This window comes from Lithobates pipiens, unplaced genomic scaffold (genome assembly GCF_037356315.1).
Source record: "Lithobates pipiens isolate NorthernLeopardFrog02 unplaced genomic scaffold, aLitPip1_a1.2 Scaffold_18, whole genome shotgun sequence".
Classification (NCBI taxonomy): domain Eukaryota; kingdom Metazoa; phylum Chordata; class Amphibia; order Anura; family Ranidae; genus Lithobates; species Lithobates pipiens.
Window position 1 is genome coordinate 365,185,061 of NW_027507758.1, and position 25,794 is coordinate 365,210,854.

The 25,794-nt window shown below is 43.6% G+C and overlaps 1 protein-coding gene and 2 long non-coding RNA genes across 3 annotated transcripts in view; 2 read left to right on the top strand and 1 right to left on the bottom strand.

Moving 5' to 3' along the window:
* The window catches only part of TFRC (transferrin receptor), a gene marked incomplete in the record, with an annotated part of 151,954 nt that overhangs the window by 115,521 nt on the left and 10,639 nt on the right, over window positions 1-25,794 (top strand). The window contains 1 exon segment of the mRNA XM_077487593.1: window positions 25,439-25,660. Coding sequence (XP_077343719.1) covers window positions 25,439-25,660 — 222 coding nt within the window.
* On the bottom strand, window positions 11,097-11,618 carry LOC143988211 (uncharacterized). The gene is made up of 2 exons (XR_013276788.1): window positions 11,454-11,618; window positions 11,097-11,364 (listed from the first exon to the last, which is right to left on the bottom strand). It is a non-coding gene; the product is annotated as an uncharacterized LOC143988211 (long non-coding RNA).
* On the top strand, window positions 15,283-16,002 carry LOC143988210 (uncharacterized). The gene is made up of 2 exons (XR_013276787.1): window positions 15,283-15,645; window positions 15,735-16,002. It is a non-coding gene; the product is annotated as an uncharacterized LOC143988210 (long non-coding RNA).

Below are 25,794 nucleotides of genomic sequence, written 5' to 3' on the forward strand. Positions count from 1 at the left end.
TCAGTTTAGGCCGATACGTATTCTACATATTTTTGGTTAAAAAAGTTGCAATAAGCGTTTGGTTTGCACAAAAGTTATAGCGTTTACAAAATAGGGATAGTTTTATGGCATTTTTATCAAAAAATTTTTTTTTTCTTTTTTTACTAGTAATGGCGGCAAACAGTGATATATTTTTAATTTTTTTATTTTATTGTGACTGCGACATTGCGGCGGACACATCGGACATTTTTGACACATTTTTGGGACCATTGTCATTTATACAGCAATCACTGCTATATAAATGCAGTGATTCCTGTGTAAATGACACTGGCAGTGAAGGGGTTAACCAGTGGGTGGCAGTGTAGGGGTTAAGTGTTCCTAGGGGTGTGTTACTAACTGTGGGGGGGCTGGGCTTTCATTTAGTGAACACTGATCTCTGCTCCAATCACATGGAGCAGAGATCGGCGTCACTAGTTGCTAGGCAGAATGGGGAAATGCTGTTTACACGCCATTTCCTCCATTCAGCCGCCCAATGAGGCGATCGTGGGTATGCCCGCGGCGATCGAGTCCTCGGGATCCGTGACCGGACTCACGGGGGTCCCGACCGGCGGTGCGCTCGCGATGGCAGGGCAGCTTTGAAGATTGGACGTACCTGTACACCAATATGCCTGCCCGTGCCATTCTGCTGACGTACATCGGCGTGCGCCGGTCGGGAACTGGTTAAATGATTAGTCACATAAGGTACTTCTGCAGTTCCCGTTGTGTCCTGGATAGCCATTTGTTTTTACTGGTTAACCTCAACCCTGTTGGATATATTAACCACTTCAGCCCCGGACCATTTTGCTGGCCAAAAACCAGACCACTTTTTGCGATTTGGCACTGCGCCGCTTTAACTGACAATTTTTTTTATTTTATTTTTTTCCCCACAAATAGAGCTTTCTTTTGGTGGTATTTGATCACCCCTGCGGGTTTTATTTTTTGCGCTATAAACAAAAATAGAGCGACAATTTTGAAAAACGCATTTTGTACTTTTTGTTTTAAAAAATATAAATATCCCCCCCAAAAAAAAAAAAAAAAAAAAAATATATATATATATATATATTAAAAAAAAAAAATTCCCTCAGTTTAGGCTGATGCGTATTCTTCTACATATTTTTGGTAAAAAAAATTGCAATAAGTGATTGGTTGGCGCAAAAGTTATAGTGTTTACAAAATGGTGGGTAGTTTTATGGCATTTTTATTATTAATTTATTTTTCCCAAGTGTTCTTCCAGGACAGCCCTTGAGAGATGGAGCTCCTCCCATCGACACAGGAAACACATTGCCACAGTTCAAAAGGCGGTCCCTCAGGTCCCTGGTCAGTCATTTGTGTTTCCTCCGTCGGAGGAACATGTTGCCAGGAACCTGGAGGCCCCTCTCAGGGGCTGCCTGAGAACCTGCAAGCCTAAGGGACCGGGTCCTGGTTTATGGCTGCAGTTTGGGTCCATACCTTTTTTTCTTTGGCTCGGGTACCGTCCAGCTGAACCGGAGCAGACCCGTTACCCTCCTCCTTCCAGTGCCGAGGTGGCCAGGGGCAGAATGACGCCGGTTTCCCCCAGGAGTGGTGAGTGGAACCTTCCATCTTCCCTCCTCGTTGCAGGGGGTCGGAGACGCCGAGCGTTCACTTCCGGCGGAACCGCGTCATCACTGCGTGCCGAGACTTCCGGTTCCGGGTCTCTAAGGGTACAAGGAGGAGAGGGAGAGCCAGCGTCCAGCTATACCGGATTAGCGGCGGGATTCGGAGCGTCAGAGGGGGACCATGGAGGCTATTCCCCAGGATACTCCGGCGGAGACAGGCACCAGCCAAACCCAGGTAGGCTGCTGGGCATGCTATTACTCTGGTGGAGTGGTGGTGTTTGTAGGCTGGGCCCTGTAGTACCCCACGGTGGCGGTTTACTCACAGTGAGGTTGTTTGTTAGTGGTGATTCTAAGAGGGACATGGTTCTGACGCTAAGAAATCCTTTGTCTTCTTATTTTCAGGCTAAAGAGATGCCAAGGGAAGACAAGACAGGCCGCAAAAAGTGTCCTAATTGTGGGAATAGGTTGTCCTCTGGCTCTAACAAAGCCCTATGCAAGCAATGCATTGCAAGCTTGCTTAAATCTGAGGCAGATTCCCCTTTAGCAAAGTTTTTGGGCTCCTTTAAAGAGGAAATGGCGTCGACCTTTAAGTCCCTCCGGGAGTTAATCACTGACGTGGGATCAGCTGCAGCTGCCTCCACGAGTAAAACAACTATAATCTCATCCTCACCATGCCTTACAACACCCAGCTCAGGGGAGCCCCGTATGGTCAGGGAGCCTAGCCCCACGTTGATTAGCCCCGAATCCTCTGACACTGACTCGGGTCAGGAAGAGGATCAAGCAGCATCTAAAGCCTCAAAATATAGATTATCTCTCGAGGAAGTAGATGAGCTAATGGGGGCTATCTATGATACGCTGGAAATTGAGGAGGAAGAAACTCAGTTATCCAGACATGATCAAATGTATGAGGCTCTGGGGAAAAAGAAAGCAAGGGTTTTTCCTATACATAAGGTGCTTTCTGACCTTGTCCTTAAGGAGTGGTCTGAACCAGACAAGAAGGTTTTCTTTCCTAAATCCCTTAAGAGAAGGTTCCCTTTTGATGAGAGCCCAGAGGCGGTCTGGAATAAAAATCCAAAACTAGACGCCCCTCTGTCCAAAATCTCAAAGCAGGCTGATCTGGCCTTTGAGGATATGGGCCACCTGAAAGATCCCATGGACAGGAGAACAGACATTGTCTTAAAGAGGGCCTGGGATGCCTCTATGGCAGGCTTAAAACCAGCTCTAGCCACTTCCTGTGTAGCTAGAAACCTGGAGTTCTGGTTATCGCAACTACAAGAACACTTAAAGGCAGGCACTCCTAGGGGGGAGCTTTTGAAATCTTTCCCTATGCTTTTTAAGGCCACCAGTTTCATCTCTGACGCCTCCACGGACTCCGTTAAATTTACGGCTAAATCTGCAGCACTTTCAGTGGCAGCAAGGAGGTCAGTATGGATGAAAACCTGGGGGGGAGACACGGCGTCTAAAACCCGCCTGTGCAGCGTCCCTTTTACAGGAGACTTAGTCTTCGGGCCTGAATTAGACTCCGCCTTAGAAAGGACGGCGGACAAAAAGAAAACCTTTCCTGCAAAAAAGAAAAATTTTCAAAGAAAAATTTTTCGTCCCTTTAAGGAACCCTCTAAATCAGAGAAGAGTTCAACCCCCAAAAAACATTGGTCGGGACATAAAGGGAAAGGAAAAGGGGGCATACTGTTTAGCCGCCCCAATCAGGATCCCAAACCCCAGTGACGTCAGGGTTCCTGTGGGAGGAAGATTAAGCAAATTTCTTCCTCAATGGGAAGAGACAACCTCGAACGAGTTTGTCTTAAACATAATAAAAAGGGGTCATGCGCTGGAATTTCACAGCAACCCTCCTTCCAAGTTTCTGGTGACAAAGCTTCCAAGTCACTCAGAAAAGGCCAGGGCCTTACCTTTACTAATAGGGGAAATGGTAGATCAAGAAGTATTGACACCAGTCCCTATTCAGGAACAAGGGGACGGTTTTTACTCGCACATCTTTGTGGTAAGAAAACCGTCAGGGAGATTCAGACTAATTATGAACCTCCGTCCACTGAATCGCTCCATCCGTTACAAGAGATTTCGGATGGAGTCCATTTATTCCATAAAGAATCTCCTGCAGAAAGAGACATTTATGGCAACCCTGGACCTAAGGGATGCTTATCTGCACATTCCAATAAGGGAGGAATGCCAGAAATTCCTTCGGATGGCAGTGCAGATAGACACAAAGGTTTACCACTTTCAGTGCAGAGCACTTCCCTTCGGTCTATCATCCTCTCCGAGAATCTTTACCAAGGTTCTCGGAGAGGCTTTAGTTCCTCTGAGGCTTCAATCAGTCTCAATTATCCCCTACCTAGACGATCTGCTCCTAACAGCCCACTCAGAGAGTCGTCTTTCTCAGGACCTAGAATTGACTCAACTCAGTCTGAGTCGATTAGGGTGGATTGTCAGTCAGGAGAAATCCAAGACAACCCCAACACAGGAGATCCTGTATCTGGGGTACTGGATCAAGTCTGTAGATCAGAAAATTATACTGCCGGAAGAAAAGATTTTGAATCTGTGGCAGAGAATATCTTTTCTTCAATGCAGCCCCAAGTGTACGGTGAGGGAAGTAATGTCGGTCTTAGGTCTTATGACGGCAGCCATTCCAGCCGTACAATGGGCCAGGTTCCATCAAAGAGAACTTCAGGGTTTTCTGTTAGAACAATTAAAAGGCAGAGATCTGGAGGAGGAGGTATCGATCCCCTCAAGGGTAAAACGCTCCCTCTGGTGGTGGAAGGACAGGGAGAACCTAAACAAAGGGGTTCATTGGGTCCTTCCTATCACTTCAACACTAACAACGGATGCGAGCAGTTGGGGCTGGGGAGCCCACCTAGGTTCAAGCTGGGTCCAGGACAAGTGGACCCCGGAGGAGAAATGTTTCTCTTCCAATTGGAAAGAACTAACAGCAATCCTGAGAGCTGTTCTAGCTTTCCACCCCGCAATACAGGGTCACCATCTACAAGTCCGTTCAGACAATACGACGGCTGTAGCATACATAAACAAACAAGGAGGAACCAGAAGTCCTCGTTTGATGTTGGTAGCCAGACGCATTCTCCAGTGGGCAGAAGCCAATCTGGAATCCATTTCTGCAGTTCACCTGAAAGGGGAGCTGAACAACAAGGCGGACTTCTTGAGTCGACAGAGGATTTCGAACCAAGAATGGTCCTTACACCCAGAGGCATTCAATCTCATAACAGCTCACTGGGGAGAACCAGAGGTAGACCTTTTTGCGAGCAAGAAAAATGCAAAGGTTCCCAATTTTTTCTCGCTAAACCCAGGAGATTAACCCCTGGCGGTAGATGCCTTGCAAACTCCATGGACTTTCAGTCTGGCGTATGCATTTCCCCCTCTTCATCTCATTCCGAGGGTCCTAGCAAGATTCCTCAAGGAAAAAACCTGTTTGATTCTAGTAGCACCTTTTTGGCCCAGGAAACCGTGGTTCACAACGTTGCTACAATTGACAGACTGTCCGCCTCTAAGACTTCCCTACAGACAGGACCTCCTGTCGCAGGGACCTCTTTACCATCCGCAGGTCGCCACACTGAAGCTGTCAGCGTGGTTACTGAGGAGGAAATCTTAAGGAGTAAGGGCCTGTCAGACGAGGTAATTGCGACCTTACTACAGAGTCGCAAACCAGTCACGAGAGCTATTTACAAAAAAGTCTGGAAAAAATTCAATAGCTGGCTGAATGGCCGGGACATAAATACGGCTAATATTCTACAGTTTTTACAGGAAGGTGTAAACAAGGGTTTAACCCTAAGTACTATTAAAGTACAGATAGCTGCCTTAAGTGTATACCTAGATGAACGCTTACAGGAAAATCCTTTTGTCGCTAGATTCTGTAAGGCAGTCGCTAGACGCAAGCCAGTCAGAATCACAAAAGTCCCATCCTGGGATTTAGCAGTTGTGCTAAAAGCTTTCTTGGGGTCACCCTTTGAGCCTATCTCAGAGGCCTCCCTAAGGCTTATTACCTTTAAGACAGTTCTCCTGGTGGCAATCACTTCAGCCCGTAGGGTCAGTGAAATCCAAGCACTTTCCATCAGGGAACCATTCCTACAGATCCTAGAAGACAGAGTCATTCTAAAGACAGACCCTGGGTTCTTACCAAAGGTAGCATCTAGCTTCCATAGGTCCCAAGATATTGTCCTCCCTTCATTTTGTCAAAATGCAGCAAATGAGAAAGAGGAACGTTTTCATTTATTGGATGTGAGGAGGTGTATTCTAGAATATCTTAAAATAACAAATCCATTCAGAATCTCAGACTCCCTTTTTGTCCTTTTTTCCGGACAGCGTAGGGGACAGAAAGCTTCAAAAGTAACCATAGCTAGATGGATTAGGCTAGCTATAGCAGAGGGGTATAAGGCCTTGAATAGAGATCCTCCTGAGGGTGTTAAAGCTCACTCAACAAGAGCGTTGTCTGCATCCTGGGCAGAAAAAGCTGGTGCCACCCCGGAGCAGGTATGTAAAGCAGCCACATGGTCAAGCTTTTCCACCTTTACAAGGCATTACCGACTGGACTTAATGTCTAGTCAGGATCAGGCCTTTGGGAGGAAAGTCCTCCAGGCCGTGGTCCCCCCCTAATCTGGTAAGTACTTGGGGATCCTCTCAAGGGCTGTCCTGGAAGAACACTTGGGAAAACTGGAGTTAGTACTTACCGGTAACTCCTTTTCCGGTGGTCTTCCAGGACAGCACGATCCCACCCTTTATTTGATTGTAGTGATGTACTAATGTTATTACCTGTTATGGTTTATATGTTTTTCAGTTCCATCCTTCGGTTCTTGGTGAATGACTGACCAGGGACCTGAGGGACCGCCTTTTGAACTGTGGCAATGTGTTTCCTGTGTCGATGGGAGGAGCTCCATCTCTCAAGGGCTGTCCTGGAAGACCACCGGAAAAGGAGTTACCGGTAAGTACTAACTCCAGTTTTCTACTAGTAATGGCGGCGATCAGCTTTTTTTTTTTTTTTTTTTTTTTTTGTGACTGCGACATTATGGCGGACACATCGGACATTTTTGACGCATTTTTTGGGACCATTGTCATTTATACAGCAATCACTGCTATGCAAATGCAGTGATTCCTGTGTAAATGGCAGTGAAGGATGTTAACCACTAGGGGACCGTGTAGGGGTTAAGTGTTCCTGGGGGTGTGTTACTGTTGGGGGGCTGGGCTTTCTTTTAGTGACCATTGATCTATGCTCCAATCACATGGAGCAGAGATGAGCATCACTTGTTGCTAGGCAGAAGGGGGAGATGCTGTTTACAACGGTGGCAGGGCAGCATTTAAGATTGGACGTACCTGTACGCCAATATGCCTGCCCATGCCATTCTGCCGACGTACATCGGCGTGCGCTGGTCGGGAAGTGGTTAATATATGCCTAGTGCCGCGTACACGCGATTTAGATTTTTCCGACAATAAAACCGTGGATTTTTGTTCAAAGGTTGTTGGCTCAAACTTGTCTTGCATACACACGGTCACACAAATGTTGGCCAAAAATTCTGAACTTGAGAATGTGGTGATGTAAAAGACGTACAACAAGCTAAGAAAGTTCAATAGCCAGTGCAACTCCTTCCGCTTGATTCAGAGCATGCATGTACCTTTTGTGTGACAGCCTTGTGTTCACACGATTGGACTTTCCGACAAGTTTTGTTGGTGGAAAATTTGAGAACCGGCTCTCAAACATTTGTTGGCGGAAACTCAGACGGCAAATGTTCGCTGGAGCATACACACGGTATGACTTTCTGACGACAAGCTCGCATCTAACATTTCCTGTCGGAAACTCCGACCACACGTACACCGCATTAGTGCCTGAAGCGCTTATGTGCGTGACGTAGAGCTGAGCTACATCATGCCAGATCAACCTACACCTCCTATGACCATTCAGGATACACATTTTGGTGTGATTTGTCATCTAGGCATTATTATAGGGCTGCAACTAACGATTATATTCATAATCGATTAGTTGGCCGATTTTATTGTTTTGATCGGTTAATAACCTTAAGTGTGGTGTATAATTTAGTTAATATGTAAAGTTTAAAAAAAGGCAATTTATTCTTAAAAATAAAGCCAGTTCCCCCACAAACGGGGTTTTTAGTCAGCAAGAGACAGTAATAGAAGCCAATAGAAGTAGTATAAAAAGGTATTTTAATATTATTTGGTAAAAACAAACATGAGCTTCACCTGAACATTTGTATAACAGACAAAATCATGTGTATAAGGTACATATAATGTCACATGGAAGTATATTAACAGACACAGCTATATGTTACACTGTATGGGTTAGTAGCAGTGAAAACATGAATCTAGCTATATGTTACACTGTATAGGTTAATAACAGTGAAAGCATGAATCTGACGCGTTTCAACCCCAAAAGGGGTCTTCTTCAGAGATGATAGTCTGTTAAAAGAAAGACAAGGTTACACTGAATAAATAAATCCGGTGTTATGCATGTTGGGGATACCCAATATTGATTTAATATGGTTTACCCGATGATGTACTTCCAGGTAGGTAGGGTGGATAATAGTACTTCGGATAGAATTCCCCCAGAGGGCAATGTCCCAATTTCCTTTACGCAACTGGAGTGGTACCTGGTCCATATGTGTCGCCGGACCGTCAGGAGGAAGAGGAGACAGCGTCACAAGCCCACTGACGTGACTCGCGGGAGGTCACACAAATGCCTTGCCCCCCAGAAAAAAGAAGAATCCGGGGGGTAGGTGCGAGTGAGGGTACCGCGATGATACGGTGGGTAACACCTGCAGCAAAATCCCAACAACAGGCAAAAAATTAAAAACAAGGGTTATTTAATATTGGAAACATGGGGTGCATACGTGGTATGAGGTTAATACTATCATAACCTCATTATGTATACCAAGAATTATATATATGTATATATGTGCACCCCCAATTATCCAAATATCCATGTAGGGTGCTTTCTAAAAAAGAAAGGAAGGAGAAAAAAAGGGGACCATGCCTGGAAGTATCTAAAGTGCCTAGGAAAAAGGGGAGAGGGGGAAGGGAAAGGCAAAAATGAGTGAATGTGTTGATGAGTGCTGCTGTGTAAGCCATAACAACAAGGAAGGAGGGGGATGGGGAAAAAGGAAAAGGAGTGATGAACAGTGGACTGGTGGACACAGTGAAAGTGTAGACACTCAAACAGAAGAAAAAAAGAAAAGAAGAGAACGAGGAAGAAAAAAAAAAAAAAAAAAAAAAATTAATTGCGCTAGAAGATGGTAAAAAAAAGTAACGAAAATATAAAACGTGCAACAAGAAAAACCACATGTGAAAATATACAAGACAAAAATGCCTTGAAGTAAGTGACGGCAATAGGAGACATAACCAATAAAAATATCAAGTGCATAGACGCATGTACATGCGTGAAAAGATATATGTGTGTAATGATAGTGTGAAAAAGTACCAAGCAGATATATTAGCCTCATTAGAACAGCCAGACCAGTAGTGAGGTTATTACCTGAGTTATAAGACCTGGTGGAAGACTATTCCAGAAGGTAATGAGGAAGGGACGGCTACTTAAGCGTTAGTCCACAAGGGGTAACTGGCGCAGTCCCTGACTCATATTTTCTAAAGTCCGATCTATAAGTTAGTTAGATCAGTCCTCATACCAAACAGCTAATAAAGAAACTTATTTTGGTGCAATATATCACCAAAATGCAGGTCAAATACAAAGGAAAAATCATGCTCACCAAACAGGTGCAGGTTTCTTTCCCCCTGGGTAAATGTGCACTTCCTGTGAAGGAAGGTTTTTATTTAAAGCCTGAAAATTGGCTGCAGGTGCATACGCCCACCAATCAACCGGTATAACCCGGACGCATTGGCCGCCTAAACAGGATCAGCCTCGTGTGGCCGCCCCGGCGTCCTGGAAGGCCGGAAAACGGCCCCGAAATAACGTCACTTCCGTCGCAATCGCGTAGTGTCACGGACGTCCGCTAAAACGAGCGGACGTGCGTGAGGTATGCGTCACGCACGTTCGCTAAAACGAGCGGACGTGCGTGAGATGTGCGCCCGGAAGTGTCCGAGGATGCAGCCGGCAAGGGACTGTGTCCCCCATCCCTGGGCGGGACCATCCGCCCCCTCAGCAGGGGGGGGGGGGAACCAACGGAGAGGCTTGTCCGTAATAACCAGACAGAAACCACTCCTACCCTTGCCGGGGAGTCAGGGCAGGGGGCAGACACAGTTCTCTCCTCCTCACCTCTGGACTGTGATTGGGCGAAGGACCATTTTAGATTGCGAGGAAAGAGAGACATATGCTCAATGAAAGGAAAAATTATATTATAAAAATTAGGCGATGTCTAATGCCCAGACTAGCCAGATCCCTCCCGAATGCCCACCGGGGATCTTCAGGGCTAATAAAGGGATGGGGAGTGTGAGAGTGAGGAACATAGGGGAGGGGGGGTTTGGGGGTGGGGGAGTGAGAGAGAAAAAAAAAAAAAAAAAAAAAACCAGAGACGGTAGGGGAAAAGGGGAGGCAGGTGGCGGGTCGGGGCATAACATCACGAGAAGCCAAATAGAATTCACCAATCAAATTATGTAATTGTATAATACTTCACATGGTTTGATATGCGTCTATTATCATGTAAATGCATGTCTCTATCAGGAGCTTGAACAAAGCAGATATGCAAACTATAGCAAAATATACATCAATTAAAACACATGACAGTTAGACACATGGTTTTTCTGGGTAATTAGTAATGTAAGGATACATTGCATTACAAAACAATCCTGACTGGCCTATTGGCGGACACGAAAAAAGACATAATAAGAAGAAAGGCCTCAGTGGGGGAGAGGAGAAAACCCCATTGTATACTCCCTGACAAGGATAGTCATCATTTACTGAGAACAAGCATTTAGATTGGCCTCCCATTCTGTTTTACATTCATTACTAATTAGGTTTATGTTTGGAAAAATTTAAACCCGGAGACCTAAAGGGTTGATCTTTTCATTCTTATATCTCTCGAATGATTTGATATGCCAAGATAGTGCTGATTTCTTTTCAAGTATTCTCATTAATTTAGAGGTCAGAGTAATGATCTCAGTATCAACCCGATCACTTTTCTCACATTCTGTTTTCGTACCCTGACATCAACAGGTCCCAATCATTACCCTGAAACATATTCATATTCACTATAACAATATTTGCATTAAAAACAAGGACAGATCAATTCCTCAATGTTAGTTCTGCTAGGCCAAGTTCATGTTTAACCCTCCTGTGTTCAATTTGGGGGAAAATAAGAAAAGAAGAGGAGAAAAGATGGGCAAATGGGGAAAGAAGAGGGATAGTATGAAAAGAAAAGGGGCTGTTTATCCACCCAGTCTAAATGAAAATCAAAGAAAAACACAGTGCTACAAAGAGCTAGGAGGGTGCTGCTCACCCCAAGTAGATACAAATAAAGCCAGTTCCCCCACAAACGGGGTTTTTAGGCAGCAAGAGACAGTAATAGAAGCCAATAGAAGTAGTATAAAAGGTATTTTAATATTATTTGGTAAAAACAAACATGAGCTTCACCTGAACATTTGTATAACAGACAAAATCATGTGTATAAGGTACATATAATGTCACATGGAAGTATATTAACAGACACAGCTATATGTTACACTGTATGGGTTAGTAGCAGTGAAAACATGAATCTAGCTATATGTTACACTGTATAGGTTAATAACAGTGAAAGCATGAATCTGACGCGTTTCAACCCCAAAAGGGGTCTTCTTCAGAGATGATAGTCTGTTAAAAGAAAGACAAGGTTACACTGAATAAATAAATCCGGTGTTATGCATGTTGGGGATACCCAATATTGATTTAATATGGTTTACCCGATGATGTACTTCCAGGTAGGTAGGGTGGATTATAGTACTTCGGATAGAATTCCCCCAGAGGGCAATGTCCCAATTTCCTTTACGCAACTGGAGTGGTACCTGGTCCATATGTGTCGCCGGACCGTCAGGAGGAAGAGGAGACAGCGTCACAAGCCCACTGACGTGACTCGTGGGAGGTCACACAAATGCCTTGCCCCCCAGAAAAAAGAAGAATCCGGGGGGTAGGTGCGAGTGAGGGTACCGCGATGATACGGTGGCTAACACCTGCAGCAAAATCCCAACAACAGGCAAAAAATTAAAAACAAGGGTTATTTAATATTGGAAACATGGGGTGCACACAGTATTACTTTAGCCACTCAGCTAAATGAACATTCGCTACTCTTTCATGTAATAATTCCCAGTGACTCACTACTGCTTTGGGATACTAAAGTTATTCTTTTGATATTTGTCAAACAAAGCAAAAGTAGTGTTATTATTATTATTATTATTATTTATTATTATACAGGATTTATATAGCGCCTCTTATATTTTATGTTGCCAGCTATAACTAATAGTAGCATATTGTATTTGTATATTGAATATTGTGGTGTATGTAAAAACTCTATATACAGTACAATATTAAATAAATACTAATAACCCCACATTAGAAAGAGGTATGATTTTTCACATGGATAGATTTTTCATCATGTTAGTTACCTAAGAACTATCACATTTTTAGGGGTTGGGCATTGTAAATATCATTTTGATGGCGGTTTATGATGAGTGTAACCTTGATTTGTATTTTTAAAATTAATGATATGGTTGTTGCCCAGGTAATGTTCTGTCCCTATTTTTACTAAATACTGCATAAGGGATTACAGATATATTAACATATACCAATTTGAAGAGTCACTAAGATCAAAATAGACAAGAGCATAGTATTTCATATGTAAAAAATAAATGTTTCCTTTTCCATATTTGCTTGTCACTTTTAATACAAATCAAGACCTAGGAATAAAATAATCATATAGATATTTAATGTGAGAGAGATCACATAGTCCATTTTCTTCTTTAACAAGTACCTCTAGAGCAGGGGTCTCAAACTGGTGGCCCTCCCAGCTGTTGTGAAACACGTCCCATGAGGCATTGCAAGATTGACAGTTACAAGCATGACTCCCGCAGGCAGAGGCATGATGGAACTTGTAGTTTTGCAACAGTTGGAGGGTCGCCAGTTTGAGACCCTTGCTCTAGAGGGACCTGGAACAGCGTTTCTGCAGGTAACCCTATAAACAATTTGAATCTCATCTGGTTCCTGCTAAACCGGACAAAATTCAAATCATGTATGGGGCGGCTGAATGTACCAAGTGGATTGATTGATCAACTTAAGTACAACCAGCCTTCCGGATTTTACTTGCGATTATCACTAGCGGCTGGTAGCAATAATCATTGTCTTTCTTCTTCTCGATGGGGGAATCAAGGTCATTTCTTTCCTGCCACCCATGGTAGGAAAGAAATTTGCACCGCGTATGTCCTTGTTTTATTTCCACAGATAAACTATACCTTACTGTTTAATATGTTGGCTTAGGTAATAACTAAAATCAAATTTTCTGTTTGCAGAGGTAAACAATAAGTTCATAAATTAGGGGAATCTTCTCAATTAAGCAAGTCACAATTTAAGTCCCCATTCACATTGCCGCGATTTGACATGAAAAATTACATGCCAAATCCCAGCCTATTTCTGGCAATGGCACTGTCCCATTCAGTGCAACACTGTGCACTGTGCATGAACTCGCACAGATGTTTTTCAAATCGCCCCTGAACTCGCACTGAAAAGTGGGTTTGAAATTGTGTGAATTCAGCTGAACTCGCACAATTTCAAACAAATGTTCAGTGTGAATGAAGCCTTACTTTATATATATATATATATATATATATATATATATATATATATATATATATATATATATATATATATATATATATATATATATATATATATATATATATATATATATATAATCTTAATATGGCATAATTTTGCCAAATTTGTATATATATATTTTTTTTTATTTGATTGTAGATTACAGAAGTTTTATGTAAGTAGACTGTTATGATATATATATACCCAGATAGTGAGAAAAAGAGTAACGGAGAGACAGAGAGAGAGAGAATTGTACGTAGTTTTCTGGAGTTTCCCATTTCCATTGAAGGAATGTTTGTCATATTTGTGTACTAAATATAGGGACTGCAGTGAAGCAGATACAATCTATTATCTTTTTGAGAGCATTCAGCCCGTGTCTACTAACTTGTTGGGTGACAATAACCCTTCTGTATTCAACAAGGAAGAGAAGTTTTGTTGTTTTAGCATCAGTTTAGCCATCAGTAAAATTCTTCTGAAGTGTCTTAGTGATGCACTTACCAGAATTCATGAGCAAGTTCATTGCACACAATGGAATGCGGAATGAAGGCTCTAGGTGGGGTAGAAGACCACAATGCCAACTGGAAAATCTTGCTTTTCTTATTTTTTTGCATTGTTTAGTGTTCTGATTTTATCAGTTCAGATAGTCTTGTGTAAGCAATGCTGACATCATAAACATATGAAAGATGGGTTAAAGGTTTTTGTTGACTCCCAAAGTTTGTTTTATTAACTGCAAGTTAGAATGCTCATTTTTTGATATTCACATAATTTATTTTAATTTTTTATTCTGATATATCTTACAGCACATTTCTCAAAAACAAATTAGATAAGATGATAAAAACTACTGATAACTACTACTACGTTATTTCGGGGCCGTTTTCCGGCCTTCCAGGACGCCGGGGCGGCCACACGAGGCTGATCCTGTTTAGGCGGCCAATGCGTCCGGGTTATACCGGTTGATTGGTGGGCGTATGCACCTGCAGCCAATTTTCAGGCTTTAAATACAAACCTTCCTTCACAGGAAGTGCACATTTACCCAGGGGGAAAGAAACCTGCACCTGTTGTTTGGTGAGCATGATTTTTCCTTTGTATTTGACCTGCATTTTGGTGATATATTGCACCAAAATAAGTTTCTTTATTAGCTGTTTGGTATGAGGACTGATCTAACTAACTTATAGATCGGACTTTAGAAAATATGAGTCAGGGACTGCGCCAGTTACCCCTTGTGGACTAACGCTTAAGTAGCCGTCCCTTCCTCATTACCTTCTGGAATAGTCTTCCACCAGGTCTTATAACTCAGGTAATAACCTCACTACTGGTCTGGCTGTTCTAATGAGGCTAATATATCTGCTTGGTACTTTTTCACACTATCATTACACACATATATCTTTTCACGCATGTACATGCGTCTATGCACTTGATATTTTTATTGGTTATGTCTCCTATTGCCGTCACTTACTTCAAGGCATTTTTGTCTTGTATATTTTCACATGTGGTTTTTCTTTTTGCACGTTTTATATTTTCGTTACTTTTTTTTACCATCTTCTAGCGCAATTAATTTTTTTTTTTTTTTTTTTTTTTTTTCTTCCTCGTTCTCTTCTTTTCTTTTTTTCTTCTGTTTGAGTGTCTACACTTTCACTGTGTCCACCAGTCCACTGTTCATCACTCCTTTTTCTTTTTCTTTTTCCCCATCCCCCTCCTTCCTTGTTGTTATGGCTTACACAGCAGCACTCATCAACACATTCACTCATTTTTGCCTTTCCCTTTCCCCTCTCCCCTTTTTCCTAGGCACTTTAGATACTTCCAGGCATGGTCCCCTTTTTTTCTCCTTCCTTTCTTTTTTAGAAAGCACCCTACATGGATATTTGGATAATTGGGGGTGCACATATATACATGTATATAATTCTTGGTATACATAATGAGGTTATGATAGTATTAACCTCATACCACGTATGCACCCCATGTTTCCAATATTAAATAACCCTTGTTTTTAATTTTTTGCCTGTTGTTGGGATTTTGCTGCAGGTGTTACCCACCGTATCATCGCGGTACCCTCACTCGCACCTACCCCCCGGATTCTTCTTTTTTCTGGGGGGCAAGGCATTTGTGTGACCTCCCGCGAGTCACGTCAGTGGGCTTGTGACGCTGTCTCCTCTTCCTCCTGACGGTCCGGCGACACATATGGACCAGGTACCACTCCAGTTGCGTAAAGGAAATTGGGACATTGCCCTCTGGGGGAATTCTATCCGAAGTACTATAATCCACCCTACCTACCTGGAAGTACATCATCGGGTAAACCATATTAAATCAATATTGGGTATCCCCAACATGCATAACACCGGATTTATTTATTCAGTGTAACCTTGTCTTTCTTTTAACAGACTATCATCTCTGAAGAAGACCCCTTTTGGGGTTGAAACGCGTCAGATTCATGCTTTCACTGTTATTAACCTATACAGTGTAACATATAGCTAGATTCATGTTTTCACTGCTACTAACCCATACAGTGTAACATATAGCTGTGTCTGTTAATATACTTCCATGTGACATTATATGTACCTTATACACATGATTTTGTCTGTTACACAAATGTTCAGGTGAAGCTCATGTTTGTTTTTACCAAATAATATTAAAATACCTTTTATACTACTTCTATTGGCTTCTATTACTGTCTCTTGCTGCCTAAAAACCCCGTTTGTGGGGGAACTGGCTTTATTTATATCTACTTGGGGTGAGCAGCACCCTCCTAGCTCTTTGTAGCACTGTGTTTTTCTTTGATTTTCATTTATTCTTAAATATCTCTATGCAGAGGCAAATATAAATAACCAACTATAGGGAATACCGAATATCTAATCCACTCTGAGAATAACAGACAGATATATATACTCCTACAGTGCCTTGCGAAAGTATTCGGCCCCCTTGAACTTTTCAACCTTTTGCCACATTTCAGGCTTCAAACATAAAGATATAAAATTTTAATTTTTTGTGAAGAATCACCAACAAGTGGGACACAATTGTGAAGTGGAACGAAATCTATTGGATATTTTAAACTTTTTTAGCAAATAAATGGAAAAGTGGTGCATGCAAATTTATTCGGCCCCTTTACTTTCAGTGCAGCAAACTCACTCCAGAAGTTCAGCGAGGATCTCTGAATGATCCAATGTTGTCCTAAATGACTGATGGTGATAAATAGAATCCACCTGTGTGTAATCAAGTCTCTGTATAAATGCACCTGCTCTGTGATAGTCTCAGGGTTCTGTTGAAAGCGCAGAGAGCCTCATGAAGACCAAGGAACACACCAGGCAGGTCCGTAATACTGTTGTGGAGAAGTTTAAAGCTGGATTTGGATACAAAAATATTTCCCAAGCTTTAAACATCCCAAGGAGCACTGTGCAAGCGATCATTTTGAAATGGAAGAGATGCAGCCAAGAGGCCCATGATCACGCTGGATGAACTGCAGAGAACTACAGCTGAGGTGGGAGAGTCTGTCCATAGGACAACAATCAGTCGTACACTGCAAAAATCTGGCCTTTATGGAAGAGTGGCAAGAAGAAAGCCATTTCTCAAATATATCCATAAAAAGTCTCGTCTAAAGTTTGCCACAAGCCACCTGGGAGACGCACCAAACATGTGGAAGAAGGTGCTCTGGTCAGATGAAACCAAAATCCAACTTTTTGCCCACAATGCAAAACAATGTTTTGGCGTAAAAGCAACACAGCTCCTCACCCTCAACACGCCATCCCCCACTGTCAAACATGGTGGTGGCAGCATCATGGTTTGGGCCTGCTTTTCTTCAGCAGGGACAGGGAAGATTGTTAAAATTGAGGGGAAGATGGATGCAGCCAAATACAGGACCATTCTGCATGAAAACCTGTTGGAGTCTGCAAAAGACCTGAAACTGGGACAGAGATTTATCTTCCAACAAGACAATGATCCCAAACATACAGCAAAATCTACAAAGGAATGGTTCACAAATAAACGTATCCAGGTGTTAGAATGGTCAAGTCAAAGTCCAGACCTGAATCCAATCGAGAATCTGTGGAAAGAGCTGAAAACTGCTGTTCACAAACGCTCTCCATCCAACCTCACTGAGCTCGAGCTGTTTTGCAAGGAAGAATGGGCAAGAATTTCAGTCTCTCGATGTGCAATACTGATAGAGACATACCCCAAGCGACTTGCAGCTGTAATCGCAGCAAAAAGTGGCTCTACAAAGTATAAATGCAAGGGGGCCGAATAATTTTGCACGCCCCACTTTTCATTTTTTTATTAGTTAAAAAAGTTTCAAAAATCCAATAGATTTCGTTCCACTTCACAATTGTGTCCCACTTGTTGGTGATTCTTCACAAAAAATTAAAATTTTATCTTTGTTTGAAGCCTGAAATGTGGCAAAAGGTTGAAAAGTTCAAGGGGGCCGAATACTTTTGCAAAGCACTGTATATACTTTTAGAGGAGAGAGATGCTGTATATACACTATTAAAGGGTGAATCGTAAATATCACTCAGGTCAATGTCTTCCTTAAAAAATTTTAAGAACGTTTGTTCAATTTTCTAATCATTGGTTCAAAACGACGTTCATTTACAACCACAGTGATGGGGAAAATTTGGAAATGGCAACCACCTTCTTGAATTTTCGGACAGTGTATGGTTTTCGTTCAGAAATGACATTCATTTTAAAAACAAATTTTCAACAACGTTCTTTCATTCAGCCAATGTATGTCCTTCTTTTTATTTATTTTTTTTCTGAATATTCTCATCTGAAAATTGATCGGTGTGGCCAGCATAAGGCTCGGTACACACCTATGCAGTTTGCTTTTGATCGGTTTCTGCAGTGCGGTTTTTGATTTTTGAGCACGTGATTTCTCTTATTCACAGACTGACACAGCTTCTTCTTTTTATACCATTGGTTATGTCACCTTCAGGAGAAGACTAGATATTACATGGTAACATGGGATAAAACTAGAACTATAGTTCTGCCCAAGGGGTGGTCCCTTAGGTAACCCCTCAGCATGCTACTGCAGCCTCAATTTTATTTTGCCTAGTGAAGGAGGACCTAAGAACCCTGGTGGGCCCATTGCCCCCCCCCCCCCCCCTCTTTATTTTTATTTTTTTCCCTGCAGATCCTTGGCTTTTTGCGCCAGATGATGGAACCTGTAATCTATCAACAGCCGGCTGGGTGACAGGCTGGATACCCTTATCCTTGTAGTCTCCCCAGCCTGGGCATCGAGCGTGTGCAGACCAGAGCTCCATGCTGGGTTGGCCACGACGAAACCTCAGCTCCCGAGGTGGTCGTGAGCTTTTATGCTCCGGGGCGCACATATGACCGGGCTACTGATGTCTGCGTCAGGGTGCCGAGGCCAGCAGGCACCCTGTACTGATCAGAGTGGGTCTGTAATGGAATGCGCCCCAGCTCTTCAGGACTGGTAAGTAAAGCTCTCCCTTCCTCGGTGGGACTGAGCAGCTGGGCATTCTCTTGGGGGTCCCTCACCTCCCTCTCTTCTCTCCCTGTCCCCATCTCCCCCCGTGGGGGATGCTGCATGTGGCTGCTCAGCCGTGTGTTTGTGTCTGTACAGGGGCTCTCTCCTGTGGTGGGGGGGGGGGGGGGGGTGCACTGGCTGGCTGTGTCCTGAGTCCTGTTTCTCATGTCCCTGGAGGTGCCTGTGTCCCTTCCAGCTGTGATCACCACCATTTGTTCAGCTCTGTCCCCCATGGTTTCAGCATCAGCGACCATCTTAGGTGTGGGCAAGGGAAAGCATGCTCTCCTGTGCTTCGGCGGCCATTTTCCCTGTGATTTGTCCTTATACTGGATGCAGGCGGCCATGTTCTAGAAGCCTGAACACGTTTTTCAGCTTTCTCTAGCGGCAGCATGTGTCCCTGTGCTCTGGCAGCCATTTTCCTAGTGTTTTATGTTCCTTATACTGGACGCTGGGCGGCCATTTCCTTTTGAGTGAGCACATTGCAGAGCGGATTCAGCGCCATTAGCAGCAGCTTCCACTGACACAGAGCAGATCCCTCTGCACCAGGGAGCCAACAGAGGCCACAGGCACTACTTGCTGGATAGCGCAGAACCATTCAGGGTGGTGAGTCCTATGGGAAAGAGGCCCTCAGCCAGCAGCAGAAAGGAGGGTGGGACTGTCACTGTCCTAAGTCCCCTTTGGGTGGCAGATACTGGTGTTTCTTCCCCCGAAGTCCAGGCAATTGCAACCAGTTTGCCTGCGGAATGCGCAGTGCCCTTGGAAGCCTTGTGGGCCGTCCTCCATTTATTCGTTGCCAAGATGGAGGTGGTGCGTTGGCGCAAGGTGCCAAAAAGTGGCCCCTACCCCCGCCCCCCCCCCCCCCCCTCCTCCTCTGGGGAGAGCTCTGACGCAGACGTATCGGACTTATTTTGACAAGTTCATTTACAAGGGATGGGGTCAACCACAACAGACCTTTCGGTCACCAAATACATGGCGGTGCGTTGCTTCTTTGAGGAGAGCCTTCTCAAAAAGTGATCGGCCCCTCCGGTTGTGGACACTCCAGTATCCAGGTTAAACAAAGTAACCATGATCCCGGTAGAGGGGACGCCTGCATTTTAAGGATTCCTCAGACAGGAAGGCCAAGGCAGTGGCTCGTTCCTTGTTTACGGTTCTGGGGTCAACCATGCGACCAGTACTGGCATCTGCACTTGTGTCGCAGACAAGATAGTCTAGGTAACACACGATCGCGAGCCCGTGTTGCCGTAGCAACGCCAACACAGGAGCCAATACCTTGTTAAAGACTCGGGGTGCCGATACCAAACCAAAAGGGAGAGCCACAAACTGATAGTGGGCTTCTCAGACTGCAAATCGCAGACGTTTTTGATGCCGGAGGCATATGGGTAATGCAGAAGATGTGGTGATCACTATGCAGACCCTGCAAGCATTTGGGCAGCGGAACCTAAAAAGTCGGTGATGGTTCCGACTCGGCATTTGGAGTACCTAAACTTGCTGCTGGACTCCAGGGAAGGGAGAGTGTTTCTCCCTTCAGACAAGCTGCAGACTCTCAGAGCCACGGTAAAACTGCTGATGAACTGCAAGTGGTCATTGCTGCACTTCTGCATGCGGGTCCTGGGACTCATGATGGTCTCCTTCGAGGCGGTACCATATGCCCAGTTCCACACCAGAGCCCTGCAAAAGGAGATCTTGACAAAGTGGGACAGATGTCCCTGGATTGACAGATCCAGATGAGCCAGTTTTTCAGGGGTTCCCTGATCTGGCTGAGGTCCCCGGTGCTTCAGTCCGGGAAGTCGTTTCTACCTCTGAAATGGACGGTGATCGCAACGGACACCAGCCTATTTGGCTGGGGTGGAGTGATGGGAGTTCAGTCGACTCAGGGCCTCTGGTCGACGGAATTCAGGTTGCAGATCAATCTGCTCGAACTGAGAGTGATGCCTCTCTACGTGGTCAATGAGACTGCAAGGGCGTCTTATCAGGATACAGTCAAACAACGCCACTGCTGTGGCATACATCAATCATCAAGGAGGAACAAGAAGCTTGGCCGCCGCACGGGAGGTTGCTCACATACTTCGGTGGGCAGAGCAACATGTACCGGCCCTGTTCAGGCTACTGTGCCTGCAATGCGGCACACCAGACGTGGATCTTCTGGCTTCCCGTCTCAATTGGAAGGTGCCAAGATTCGTGTTCGGGACAAGAGATCCTTGGGCAGACGTGCTGGTGGCTCCGTGGGATCAGTAACAGATGATCTATGCCTTTACTCCACTGAAACTGTTACCACATCTGCTTTGCAGAGTGGAAGCCGAGGGGATCCCAGTAATACTAGTTGCCCCAGATTGGTCTCGGTGTCCTTGGTACGCAGACCTAGTGTGCCTGGTGGCAGATGCTCCCTGGCGACTGCTGTTGCGAGAGGACCTGCTATCTCAAGGTCCGATTCTCCATTCTGCTTTACCATCGCTGGCTTTAACAGCATGGCTATTGAGAGCCAGGTGTTGAGGAAGCGGGGTCTGTCGGACTCTTGTGATCCCAACTATGTTGTGCACACATATCTTCTCTGAAGATATATCTTCGTACCTGGAAAGCCTGCCTCTCCATGTGTGAGGAGAAAGGATGGCATCCCCTTTTCCATATCCAGGATCTTGCTGTTTCTTCAGCAAGGGGTGGACCTGAAATTGGCGTTAAAGCGGTTTGGTACTTAAAAAATGAAACTTCATCTTATTAAAATCACCAGATTGAATACTTACCTAAATGAACCCTGAAAAAAAAAAAATCTTTACCTTTTATTTCAGATGTTTCTGCTGACTTCCGGGTTGTCCTCCCGTGGGAGTAGGCGTGGTTATCGTCCTCGCAATGGTCCCTGGGAAATTTCTAAGCTATTTCCCAAGAATCCATGGGGGACAATGAAATTGCGAAATCTCGCGAGATTTCGTTAGGACGCCGGGCACGTGACGAGGGCGTGTCCGAATTTGCCATTTTTAAAGTGGGCAGGCAGCTGTATCTGCCATTACCACTATTGCACACTGAGCATGTGCGAGATGGAGCAGAGCATGCTGGGAGCCGAGCGTCATCGATACACAGGAAGTAAATGCCTGTGGGCTTCAGACGCCCACACTTAAAATGGATAACGCCAGAGCACTTTTTTAAAAGTCATCCCGAGGAAAAGAATTGTCACGCCGGGGGTCAAAAAGACACCGGACGTGGATGCTAAGCGAAGGTAGCAGTCGCCCAGCTGTAACACAGGTAAGAAAAAAAAAAAAAAAAAAAGAGCGGAATCCCGCTTTAAGCACCATTTTTAAAGGACAAATATCAGCTTTGGCTGTTCTTTTTCAGCGACCCCTGGTGTCTCACTCTATAGTGAGTACTCTTGCTCAAGGGGTGCGACATTTAGTCCCTCCGGTGTGTCCCCCGTTACCCCCGTGGGATCTGAACCTGGTATTATCTGAGCTTCAGAAACCGCCATTTGAAAATATCAGTTTCCCCTGTTGACTTTCCCAGAAAGTGGTCTTTCTAGTGGCCATTGCATCGGCCAGGAGGGTTTCCGAACTGGGGCCTTGTTCTGCAAGTAGCCCTATCTGGTTATCCACAAGGATAAGGTGTTGCGTCCGCAACAGTCTTTACTGCCGAAGGTAGTCTCGGCATTTTGCATTGAGGACATTGTGTTACCATCTCTGTCCTGAGCCGACACATCCTAAAGAGGTGGCCCTTCATGCTCTGGACGTAGTTCAGGCTCTGAAGGTGCATTTGTCTGCCATGGTTCCCTTCCGGAAGTCAGACCTTGCTGTTTGTTTTGGTGGCTGGTCCACAGAAAGGCATGGCGGTCTCGTCAGCCACCATTTCCAGGTGGATCACACAGATTGTAGTACAAGCCTACACCTTGAACAGGCAGGTGCCCCCCTTTGCGGTCATAGCCCACTCCACGAGGGCTATCGGGAACGTCTTGGACCTTTCCGACATCAAATGTGTAAAGCGGTGACCTGGTTATCTGTCCACACGTTTACAAAGTTCTACAAGGAGATGTCAGTGCATCAGGTGATGCCTGTTTTGGCCGCAAAGTTTTTTTTTTTTTTTTTTTTTTTTTTTGCAGGCGGCTGTATAGTTGCAATTGCCTATGCAATTTTTTTTTTTTTTTTTTGTAAAGCTTGTACTAGCTCCCACATGCTATGGTGGATGAAGTTTTTTATGCTATTTTCCCACGCCTCATTTTGGCACTGCTTGGGAATGTCCCGATGGTATAAAGAGAAGAAGCTGTGTCAGTCGGTGAATATAAGACAAAATAGGATTTTTTTTGTACTCGCCGTAAAATCCTTTTCTCTGTAATTCACCGACTGACACAGCACCCGCCCCTCCATTTTTCTTTACGTTATACTGCTTGTTGACGTACTGAGGCTGCAGTAGCATGCTGAGGGGTTGTTGCCTGAGGGACCGCCCCTTGGGTGGAACTAGAGTTCTAGTTTTTTAGCACTTAACATGTAATGTCTAGTCTTCTCCTGAAGGTGGCATAACAAAAAATGGTATAAAGAGAAGAAGCTGTGTCAGTCGGTGAATTGCAGAGAAAAGGATTTTACAGTGAGTGCAAAAAAATCCTATTTTTGCTGCAATTTTTATTATTTATTTTTTTGGCAGATTAAAACACAAATTGCTGCAAAAACACATTACATGCATTTCTGCAGCTACTCCATTGAAGTATATTGAACCAAAAACGCACTGTTTTGCGTTAAGTCCCTGACCCTTTCCAAATACGCAGCGGCTGGGGAAAAAAAAGCATAGATGTGAACACATCCTATAGGAAACCATGTAAATGAACTGTAGTGCGTTTCTGCAAAAGGCACCAAAACACAGATGTGAACCAGGCCTAAGATGTTTAGTAACCTAATGGGGTTAAAAAAAAAAAAAAAAAATAGCCCTTTAAAGTACAAAAAATGCAGATAATCACTACTGCAAGGGGTTTCAATTTGTTTTACTGTAGACCCGTCACTGTAATATTTACAGTAGCGATTTGCTCTTTTAATGGGGTAAAATAGTTGCTGCCCGATTTTTAATTGATTATGAAATTGGTAATCGATTAATTTCATAATCGATTAGTTGTTTCAGCCCTACAATATTTATATTGTGAATTTTTTATTTTTGCACTGTTCCTCTATCCTCCGTATAAACTATTTGTAATAAAGATGTTGAACTTTTAATCGTGTGCCTACAAAGTCCATTGCAGTGTTTATAAAATAGTATTTTAATCGAAGTAAGAAATGTTAGCACATTTCTACCAGCTTTGGTTCCCCAGTGCCACCATGCGGTGATGCAAAAAATCTGTTGCTAATATTTTTTTGGCCAACGCTGTTTATTGTGCTAGATTCACACTTTACAGGTGCGTTATCACGTCACAGTAACATGCATTGCAGTAATGCAGTTCACTCATTTTCACTCGGATGTTGACGTGCAGTTTTTTTTTTTTTTTAACACTATGGACTGTTTGGTATTTGTATTCCTTGGTGCAAAGGAATGGTGTTCTACCGGTACAGAAGTTTCTGCGCATTGCAAGTATATAAATCCAGCCTTACAGATTAGAATATATCATCATACTGGTTGGGTAGCGTAAAATTAGATAAGTTACACAATTTCAAATTCTAAAAAGGCATTTAGTGTGCAATTAATTTCATAGCCTTGTTGCATAATGAGAAAGGGATGTATAATTTACATTATAGAATTGCATTATTTTTTTTTTTTTTTTTTTTTTAAGTGTGTGTGGATTTTTTGTTTATTCCTATCAAAAATGCTTATTTCTTTCTCATCTGTTGAGCGACACTGGAATTTTCACGTTATTTTGCACCTACAGAGGCCTATACACTGGCAAAAGAAACCTGTAGGCCAGCCCAAGATAACCCCCTTCCGCTATCAGCATGTCTCCAGTGTTATGCGTGTGTGGGTCTTTTTATTTAATTTTTTTTTTCTCTTCCCCCCCCCCCCTTGGGAAACTACAAGATCTGACAGCCTTTGCAACTTTTGGCTTGTAGTTCTCAATGATCATTCATGCTTCCTGTCAGTGTAACTGCCTGGCCATATCGAAGGTAAGGCCAGACTGATGCACACAGTCTGCAGGACCGTGGCATTATACCCACGATCAGCTGTCAGTCGTGGCTCTCTGCTCTGCTGGTCTGTAGACATGCCTAAGGACAAAAAGGCATGCCCTGCTCAGAATGCTGCTATGTTATGATCAAGGATACTACTGGTGGCATAAGTATATCCATTTTTATTTTTTTTTTTCTCAGTGGTAAACTCATTTCTATTAAATGTCCTTCTTTTTTTTTTTTTTTCTCTCTATACTGCTGCTCCCATGTCAGACAGTTTCCCAAAGCTTAGCTTCCAATCCACCTACAAGGTCTGTGGCTCAGTCTTCCAAATCCTTTGATAAGCCAAGCTGCCTTCTACATAAAGGTATACCCCACTTTCCAGAGGGGGAGCTGTTTGTCAACCTTTGACTCTTTGACAGCTTGCACCACAACTACACTATTTTGCAAGGAGTACAAAGGTCCTATTAGCCCTTTGCTTGGTGATAATGGTTTTTCATTATATAATTTTATAAATAAAAATCTTCTTTTTTTTTTTTTTTTTTTTTTTTCATAGGATAACAAGCCTTATGCTTATCTTGGGACCAAAGAAGATACATTTGAGAATTTTCAAAAGCTGGTTAATGTTGACCGCATGTGCAGAGCTGTTGCAAATCTTGCCACCCAAGTTATTCTGCGCCTAACACATGATCACAAGCTGCCACTGGACTTTGTTAAATACAAAGAGGAATTGCTTAAAATTTCCATTGATCTAAAAAATAAAAATGCCGCTATAAATGTAAGTAACTCCATATTTATGTTCTTTTGTGTGTTTGCATAAATGTATTGCATGCATACAATCTCACAAGTGATTATACCCCACATTTTTGTTAATATTTTATCATTTCATGTGACAACCCTGAAGAAATTTAC